General features: G+C 46.4%; 1 protein-coding gene across 1 annotated transcript in view; it reads right to left on the reverse strand.

Moving 5' to 3' along the window:
- LOC119440094 (probable serine carboxypeptidase CPVL) overlaps positions 1-4,561 on the reverse strand; it is a 12,544-nt gene extending 7,983 nt beyond the window's left edge. Inside the window, exon 1 of the mRNA XM_037705034.2 lies at positions 4,498-4,561. Within this exon, the coding sequence (XP_037560962.1) occupies positions 4,498-4,561 (64 nt within the window). The remainder of the gene's footprint in view (positions 1-4,497) is intronic.
- Between the last annotated feature and the right edge of the window lie 5,960 nt (positions 4,562-10,521).

The raw sequence follows: 10,521 nt of genomic DNA on the forward strand, positions 1-10,521 counted from the left end.
ACGACAATCACCGCAGTAACAAGGTGACATTAGCGTTTCGGCCGCACCTGTCGCACTCCGACAGAAATGCAAAACGCTTGTGTCGTTCTTTCGGTGCGCGGTTAAATAACCAGGTGGCCAAATAATCCGTACTCTCCATTACTGCGTCCCTCGTAATCCACAGCAGTTTCGGGACGCTAAGCCCCATAATAATTCTTTAACCACGCCTCGATTTATTACCTCCCTTCGTTCCTTTAAGCTCGATGCAACTGCAGGTATGGCCACGGTAGCTCATTGGAACGTCGCCTGCATGCGCCTGCAGGTGAAGAGGTTGAAAACAAGCTAGCGCGTGCAAAGCAGTGAGCTTCCGATATTTGCAATGCTGTTACGGTAGGCTCACGGGCGGAGATACCGACGCCTTGCTGCTTCAAAATAAACACTGATTCATTAACTACACGGAGCAGCATAACAGGATCGGTTCGAGAGCGTTTCTTGATACTCACAAAAGCAATATAGTTTGTCTTCGGACAGGGCATCCCTGTTAAAGCCAGCGGAGGTGAATGGAAATATTTGCGGTTCAAGAAACTTATACCTGTGTCACCGGGCATATTTGGAAGGCCTTCCAGTCAACGGCCTTCGAAACGCCACACTCTATCGACTCAAAGGAGTTGTCGCGCTGCTACACGGCACATTTGAAAGGCCGTGAGCGGTTTGAAGCGTTTCTCGCAAAATTGTGTGGCGCTGCGCATCTTATTTTCGTTTTCATGTCACCAAAAGTTAAACAACATTAACCACTTAAAAGCACTATATTTCTTTTATGTTTGTTTATACGGCGAAATGGCGGCGATGACGGCAGCCGGCACACATTGAGTAGAGGGAGAGTCTACTAGACACATGGAGAAAGGATGAACACAAGCACGTCGCTGTTGTCGAGAGTATGTACAGTTTCACATGTCAAGTGGTAAAAATCCTTTATTGAATAATAATAGCACTCATATATAGTATTTTTTAGAGCATTTTGGTTCGATTTGTTCTTTCTAACCATGAGTACGAGCACACTGTGAACGAGAGGGCATGTTCGCGCTGTTTTCCGCTTCCGTAGCTCAAAGGTCATCGAGATTTCGATAGAGTTGTGGAGTGCTCCGGTGACTCGATATACTATTGACTCGACGGCCTTCGAACCACTCGTGTCGGGTTCGAACTTGACCTTTGAGTCAACTGACTATCGGTTGGAAGGCCTTCGAAATGCCGTGTGACAGGGTATTAGAGGGCCGGTGATCCCGCCCGCTTATTTGACGTGTCAGAATATCGGAGCCGTATTGCCGCTACACCATCGAGGCAGCGCAACCGCGATCAGTTTTACCTGAACCTTCTGAACGAGGTTGAAAGTTTCTGATGGCAAAGCCGAGTTCCCTGTTAAACGGCGACTGCAGCCGCATCATAGCGAATAGAGATAAAACATTAAAGAACAACATTTGCCTGGCGAAGCAGTTTTCTTTTCCTGCAGATCCCATGCTCCGTTGTTATGATATGGACGGAAGCGTGCGAAATACAGAAAGACATTGCGTGTTCACCGTGCTGGGGCGATGACGAAGTGGTGTGATCGTGTGGCGCGTTGCGCGTGGTGCGTGCCAGTGTTTCTGAGCTGCTCGCGTTGAAGGCCAGCTGGTTCTCGCTGGACGCCCGGTCCAGAGAACCCAGATCGCCCACTACGCCGTCCTCGACGCAAAGACCTGTGTTTTCCTTCTGGGCAACCGGTCCAGGGAGCCAGGCGAACGGGACAGCTCGTTCTTGATGCCAGTGACCAGCGTTCCTGCTGGAAACCGGTCCAGAAGCCAGGCGAGCGGGGCAACCGGTCCAGGGAGCCTGAATGGCCTGTGTTCCTGCTGACAAACCGGACAGGAAGCCAGGCGAGGTGGTCGCTTTCCCGGGCCACTGCCACGACCCGGCTGCCGGAGGCGAGAGCAGTAGCGAGAGCTATTGCACGGCTACCATGGCTGTGTCTTCTACCGTCGCTGCTGCAGCTGCAGATCCCATGATACCGTGGGTAGGCCCATGGTGACGTCGTCCAGCCGTCACCCGACCCTTCGGGACCAACATTGGCCTCTACGCGTCAACGGGCTCCACGCAAAGGGAACGCACGGCGAGAGACTTTATATTATATAACAGGACACTCTAGAATAGCAGCTTCGGGACTGCATGCGCTAGCATAACTTAATTACATGTCCATCGTGAAGTCTGTACGTCTTTGTGCTGTTTAAATTCTGTGTCTGTGTGCACTCTAGTGGTCGATTGCGTTCCTTGGTGAGTGGTCCTGGGCCCAAACCTCATTACATTTTCATCACAATCTAACAGCACTACACATTATTTTCATCACAATCTGGCGAGCCTGCCAGGATACCGCTCGTAAAATCATCGAAGGAAATTATCCTCCTTCGAGTGCACGCTCACAGAAAGCTAAATGATGGATACCGAAAGATTAGCCACTATTGGATCACAGCTAGGATAGTCAGGTGTGGAATTGCGTACGTGGATTGAGAATGAACAGGCAAAACAAAGAGCGGAACGAGCTGCGGAGAGAGAAGCAAGTAAGGAAGCCGTTGAAAGAACTCGACAAATTGTTAAGCTCAAATTGAAGCTCCAAGAAGGAGCTCAGAGTGAATCCGCAAGAATCAACACTGATTCGATGCCTCTTCCGAGTGCCCCCTCTTCAGTTCTCAACCCGGAAAAGTTACTTCCGTTGTTTGATGAGCGACGCGATGATTTGCATGCGTACTTGCAAAGGTTCGAGCGCGTGGCAACAGGACAAGATTGGCCACAAGAGAAGTGGGCATTAGCTGTGAGCATGTGTTTGAGTGGTGAAGCGCTAACAGTAATTGGCCGAATGACTGCCGCTGATTCATTAAACTATGAGAAAGTAAACAAAGCTTTGCTGCAGAGGTTTCGATTCACTGCGTAAGGTTACCAGGAAAAATTTCGCCAGGCAAGGGCAGAGGATGGAGAAACCGGGAGACAGTTAGCTGCTAGGCTTTCAGGGTACTTCGACCACTGGATTGACATGGCCAACGTGTCCAGAACGATCGACAGCCTTCGAGATCACATGGTCGCCGAACAGTTTATCCGGTATGGTCATCCATAGCTTACTTTATTCCTGAAAGAACGAGAATGCAAGTCACTCCGAGAGCTAGCTGATGCGGCTGATCGGTTCATTGAAGCTCAGCACCTATCGAATCTCGGGAAAGTTCCGGAGGACGCAAGAGACATCACTACAAATCCCACCGACGCTCCAAGGAAACCACCACCAAGGTGTATGCTTTGCAAGCGCCTGGGGCATCAAGCTCATGAATGTCGCAATCCAGCTAAAGAAGTGACGATGTGCAAGTTCTGTGGGAAGGTTGGTCACAAGAGCGAGGACTGCTGGAGCACGAAGGCGCATAAAGAGAAAAGTTCAGCCTGCGTGGTCAACGAGAACCGCGATGATTTTTCCTTGTGTCACCCAACTGGAAAACACAAGAAAGGAAAAAATCGTGACACTTTTGATAAAAAACGGGATCAAATAAAACCCATTTTTCTGGTGGAAGGAATGCCAGTAGTTGAAGGGCAAGTGCTCGGTCGAACAATTAGGGTTCTTCGTGATACGGGAAGCAATACTGCAATTATCCGAAGAGACTTAGTTCCCGATCAGCGTTTGACCGGAAAGGGTAGCAGAGTCCTGCTTATAGATGGCTCTGTAATTGATGTACTAGAGGCCAAACTCCACCTACATACACCGTACTTTACTGGAGAAATCACAGCCTTATGTATGAACAAGCCGCTTTATGATCTTGTGCTCGGAAATCTACCGGGTGTGAGAGGACCTCACCAGCCAGGTATTAACTGGAAGCACGCTTCAGTCGACGAAAGAGACACTGCGTCGCTAAACTCCAGTGTGCAAGTGATACCTGTGGAGCACCTTCACTATGTTTCCGCCATGGTCAAGCCAAAAGAGCATAAAACAACTCCATTGTATGTACCAAAGATAAAGTGGTGCGACGTTACCAAAGATGAGTTAGCAGAAGAACAGCAGAAAGACAAAACGTTGAAATCTCTGTTTGCTAAAGTCGACAGAAAGTTCAAGTCAACAAAAGCCCACTGCAACTCGTTCCTTCAAAAAGGTGGGCTTCTCTACCGACAGTACTGTCTTGCTACCGGCAGGACATTTAACCAGCTCGTCGTGCCGAAGGTGTTTAGAAGACCTATACTTGAAGTCGCCCACGAAGGTCTTATGGCCGGACATCAAGGCATTCGGCGCACGACAGATCGAGTCTTGGCGGATTTTTACTGGCCGGATCTGCATGGCGACGTGAAACGTTTCGTCAAGTCCTGAGATAAGTGCCAGCAAACAACACCAAAAGGCAAAATTGGTGTAGCGCCTCTGGGCAACATGCCTATCAAACGCACACCTTTTTAGCGCGTTGCGGTCGATTTAATCGGCCCTATCTCACCGAAATCGGACCGTGGCAACCATTATATTCTCACCCTCATAGTTTTTGCCACTCGATATGCGAATGCCATTGCTCTCCCTGTAATTGATGCTGTGCATGTGGCAGAGGGAATGAATGAGATTTTCTCTCGCATTGGTCTACCAAAAGAGATTGTAAGCGACCAAGGAACAAGTTTCACATCGGAACTCATGGATTAGGTTGGCCGTCTACTTGCCATCAGGTTTCTACGAACAACTCCCTATCATGCCATGGCGAATGGGCTCGTGGAGAAGTTCAACGGGACCCTGAAGACCATGCTGAAGTGGATGTGCCAGGACAAACCTCGATCATGGGACAGGTACCTTGCTCCACTGCTTTTCGCCTACGGAGAGGTGCCGCAAGCATGCCTGGGCTTCTCGCCTTTTCAGTTGATTTATGGTCGACACGTACGAGGACCACTGACGGTGCTCAAGGAGCTGTGGACCAATGATGATATCGACGGCGAAACTCGTACAACTCTACACCTATCTTGTCGATCTTCGAAATCGCCTTGAGGAGACATGCAAACTCGCCCATGACGAGTTGGAGAAGGCACGCGCAAAGCAGAAAACCTACTTTGACCGGAAGAGCCGTCCTCTCAAGTTAAACGTTGGCGATAAAGTACTTCTACTGCCGACTGATTCCACCAAATTACTAATGCAGTGGAAAGGTCCATTTGAAGTCGCCGAACGGAAGAATGAGGTCGACTATGTTTTGAACATGAATGGAAAAAGAAAAATATTCCACATCAATACGCTCAAGAAATATGAGGAACGCGAACATTTACAAGTGCAGCAGGTCTCTGCCATAACAGAGATCACCAAGCCTTTGACAGACCTCACACGGAAAGGACCAAACAACAGTCTCGCTTGGGGACCGGCTCAAGAGCAAGCTTTCACCATTCTGAAGAATAAGCTTGACGACGCTCCCATTCTACAAGCACCCAATATGAGAAAGGAATTTGTCCTCCGCACCGATGCCTCAAGCACTAGTCTCGGTGCCGTACTGCTCCAGCTAGGAGAGGATCAGGTTTTACATCCTGTTGCCTACGCTAGCCGCTACCTGTTGCCTCGAGAAACAAGGTATTCCACCATTGAACGGGAATGCTTGGCACTTGTATGGGCAGTACAAAAATTGCACTTGTACTTGTACGGCAAACAATTTGTCATACAATCCGGTCATCAGCCTTTGCAATACTTGCAGTCCGCCAAACACCTTAACAACAGAGTTTTGCGATGGAGCTTACTCTTGCAAGAGTATTCATTTGCCGTTGATTACATCAAAGGGTCGGATAACGTCGGAGCGGATTACCTGAGCCGTGTTTAAATCGCTGAACTAACAAGTGTATACTACCATAGAGTTGAAAATTTTAAACTTTGGTGTGCTGAAGGACAAGAAGACGTTTGATTTTAAAACAATAGTTGTATACGTGTGCAGTGAACTGGTTTTGAAAGTGGACCTTCGCACAACACGTTGACCTTTGTTTTCCGCCTTCTTCCCCATTAGAAAAGTTGTACACAACTTTCTTAAAACCGGGGGTTGTCATGATATGAACGGAAGCGCTCGAAAAACAAAAAGACATTGCCGTGTTGGCCGTGCGGGGGCGATGACGAAGTGGTAGGATCGTGTGGTGCGTGGCGCGTGGTGCGTGCGAGTGTTCTGAGCTGCTCGGCGTTGAACGCCAGCTGGTTCTCGCTGGACGCCCGGTCCAGAGAACCCAGATCGCCCACTACGCCGTCCTCGGACGCAAAGGACCTGTGTTCCTGCTGGGCAACCGGTCCAGGGAGCCAGGCGAGCGGGGCAACCGTTCGAGAGAGCCAGGCGAGCGGGGCAACCGGTCCAGGGAGCCTGAAGGGCCTGTGTTCCTGCTGGACAACCGGTCCAGGGAGCCAGGCGAGGTGGTCGCTTTCCCGGGCCACTGCCACAACCAGCCGGCTGCCGGAGGCGAGAGCACTAGCGAGAGCTGTTGCACGGCTACCATGGCGGTGTCTGCTATGTCGCTGCTGCAGCTGCAGATCCCATGATACCGTGGGTAGGCCCATGGTGACGTATTCCAGCCGTCAGCCCACCCTTCGGGACCGACATCGGCCTCTACGCCTCAACGGGCTCCACGCATAGGGAACGCACGGCGAGAGACTTTATATTATACAACAGGACACTCTAGAGTAGCAGCTTCGGGACTGCATGCGCTAGCATAACTTAATTACATGTCCATCGTGAAGTCTGTACGTCTTTGTGCTTTTAATACATATTCTGTGTCTGTGTGCACTCGAGTGGTCGATCGCGTTCCTTGGTGAGTGTTCCTGGGCCCAAACCTCATACATTTTCATCACAATCTAACAGCACTACACATTATTTTCATCACATCCGTAATCCTACCCATTTAGCCTTTCCGCCCCACATCACAGCTGTTGAAAGCGCTATTCGTATACTGCTACTCATTTAAATACACCTATTATCACCATCCACCTATGCATTGGTAACAGCTACACAAACTATATGTATATCACGCACGATCGCCCACGGTGAACGACCGACATAATACGACAGCCTCGGAAACACAACTGTCTCTACAAAGAGTTATGCGAGTTCCCCGCGACCGCGTAGTGATGTGGAGTAGTGGTTAGCATGTTTGGCTCTCACGCGGTGTACCCGGGTTCGATTCCCAGTGTTCCATTTATTGTGCTGCCTTGTTTGTGTGTCCTGTGTTATCAATTTCTTATAATGTGGTTCTATGCTATGCTGTATGAAACAGCATGCGAAACCGCTCTGGACAGCACCTGTCATTAAATAACTTTTTCGTAAAAAAATACCCATTGGGCCGCATGATTTTGAGCCGCATAAGATTTGAGCCGCTTAGTAAGCCGGACCGATGTGATCCGAAATACCGCATAAAAATTTGGGGCTATGCGTGACGTCCACCAAGCGGCCTTACTATGGGCCGCATATGCAAGAGCTGCATACGCAGTAGGCCGCTTACAGTGAGCCATTTATAAGCGTCGAAATTTTGATCTACTTATAGCCTTATATGCATTGTTTTAAGCCGGTATTTGCTAACAGCGTAGGAATGATTTACTGGGCTTCAGTACACTAATAGATCATATTATCTCCAACATTTCATCTGATCACATTGGAGGAGTGGTAGATCATTGCATTACAGACCATAATCCTATTTTTTTCACCTTAGGCTTTAAAAATATCAAGAGTTATAATACATTGACAAAGCGGCGATTTGATTCCGTCAAATTTGTGCAGGTAATTCGTTCAGTAGATTGGACATCGGTGATTAAGGACGATTGCGCAGAAAAGGCTTTTGCGTCTTTGTCGGAAACAATAGCTATGTGTATAGAAAACTGAACCACTTACACTACTGTGACGAAGTTGTTTCGCTCACCTAGAAATCCATGGATTAGTAACTCACTGTTAGGTCCTTTAATAAAAAGAATAACCTCCAGAAGAAATTAAAGTCGCAGCCCTTTAACTCTACATGAAAATCCCGCTTTCACTTATATTCTGCAACGTTATCTTCTTTATTAAGGCGCGCTAAGCGCAATTATTACCAGGACCTGATTGTTAAAAACACAAGCAACACGGCCTGCTGCTGGAAAATCATAAAAGAGTTTCTGAACAAAAATGATTGCTCAGAGACCACAATAAAAATAAAGCAAGACGACGAAACGCATATTGACCCTCTCAGAATAGCTGACGCATTAAGTGAGCATTTTTGCGCATCTATGTATACGCACCATGCAGCTGGCGTGTCTTTGATCTGATATACCTCGATGTAGTGATTCCTTTTACCTGCATGCGACGACTGCAGATGAAGTTCACCAGGCCATCACATCCTTGCAGACTACAAGCGCTGGATTAGACCATATTGATCCATGTAAAGTAAAACTAATTTCGAAAAAATATCTTCAGTTTTGGCGCTAATCATCAACACACTGTTCTCGGCAGGAGTGTTTGAAAGCTGTCTTAAAGCTGGTAGAATAGTTCATGCTTTCAAGAAAGGTGATCAGACTTCAGTAGGCAATTACGTGCCAATTTGTATCCTTCCTTTCTTTGATAAAGTGATTGAAAAGCTATTACACACTCGATTGATGCGCTGCTTAATGGAATTGAACCTTTTGTCTCCTCAGCAATTCGATTTTGGAAAAGAATATTCAACCGAACTGGCACTTGTTTCATTAACTGAAGAAATTAGGCAAGCAATTGACAGAGGTCTAATTGTGGGCTGTGTATTCATTGATCTGACGAGGGCCTTCAACACAAGAAACCATCGCATACTACTTCTTAAACTCGAATCATTCGGTATATCTGGTCCTCCGCTAAACTATATTAAAGACTACTTGAGTAACTGGTCTCAAATGGTACGTACAGGTCAACGACCATCTGTCATCTTTAAAGCTAATTAACGTAGGAGTCCCAAAGGAATCAATTTTAGGCCCACTTTTATTTTTGCTGTTTATTAATGACCTACCCACTATTCTTGCTGAGGGCAAGTGCATATTTTACGCTGATGACACTACCGTCCTTATATCCAGTAAAACAATTGCCAAAGTCCAGTCTAACCTTAACACCGACTTAAATGATATTATTTATGGCGTCATAATAATCATCTGCACATTATTCCCACTAAAACATTTATGGTGTTCTACTCCCCGGGAATTTCAATGGACGTCCCACCTTCTGTTAACATTGATGATCACGTCATACATGTTTCGAACGAAGCGCGGTTTCTCGGTGTCATATTAGCTACTGAACTAAAATTTTATGAACACACCCGATCACTTGTGAAAAAGATTGCATTTGGCATCCACATTATCGTCAAGACAAGAACTTATTTTCCCCCTTACATCGTACGATCTTTGTATTTTGCTTATATTCACAGCCATTTTTCGTACTGCGCATCGTCATGGACCAATACGTATTTTACCCATATTGAACGTCTGCAGCGACTTCAGAATCCAGCTGTAAGACTAATGACTTTCACACCATTTGAGTTGTCCTGCAGGTCACTATTCCCTAAACTTAACATTCTCCCGTTACGAAAATTATTCCGTCAGAAACTACCCATAATTACATATAGACTCATCACACATGACATCATCATTGAATGTATTGACCCTGAACACTTTACTAACAACATCCTTGCGCAATAATCTTCTTTTCCCTGTCGTTAAAGACGAATTACGGCAAGTTCACGCCCTCTTCTCTGGCATAGCAATATGAATTCATTACCTCTCGGAAAAAAATCATCACACAACATCCATACATTAATCACGCGCACCAAGAAATATTTCATTCAGGAATTTACCGACTCATCTGAATTCCCTAATTAATTATCAATTTTTGTTGCTGCTGCCTTTTGTTTTTGTAGAGGAAATTGATTATTGATAATACGAGCTTGGTCTCCTATGTCGAATTGATTATAATTGTTAATATTTGTTGTTAGTCTGTTTGTTCCCACGCTTTCGATTATTTTTCATATTTTTAAATAATTACCATTGCAATTAACCTATGTATCCAATTACCTGTTATAGATGATCAACATTACCTAATTATTATTATTATTGCTCACGTGGCCATACTGCTTTGCTCTTTTTTGTATAATAACCCTATTTATGTAATCATAGGAGGACCCCCTGAAAGTTTTTCAAAACTCTGGGACCTCCTTGTAATACCGTAACAATGTAACTCCAGCATGACTGTTGCAATAAATTTGACTTGATGACTTTGAGACCAGATGGTCTCAAAGTCATCAAAGTCTCAAAGGCGAAGGCGGTCTTTTCGCGATCTCGTTCATCTAGCGAGAGCGCAAATCGACAGACGAAAAATTACTGGCACCGTGCAAGTCCAGCGCGTCATGAATACGCGGAAGCGGATACACGTCCTTTTTGGTAATATTATTGGGGTTACGATAACCGATACAAAATATGTAGGCATTGTCCTTCTTTTTAACCAAAACGACAGGTGACGCCCACGGACTGCAGGAAGGCTCGATAATACTTTAAGATAGAATTTTGTACACCTCCGTTTG

The sequence above is a fragment of the Dermacentor silvarum genome, chromosome 2 (genome assembly GCF_013339745.2).
Source record: "Dermacentor silvarum isolate Dsil-2018 chromosome 2, BIME_Dsil_1.4, whole genome shotgun sequence".
Classification (NCBI taxonomy): Eukaryota; Metazoa; Arthropoda; class Arachnida; order Ixodida; family Ixodidae; genus Dermacentor; species Dermacentor silvarum.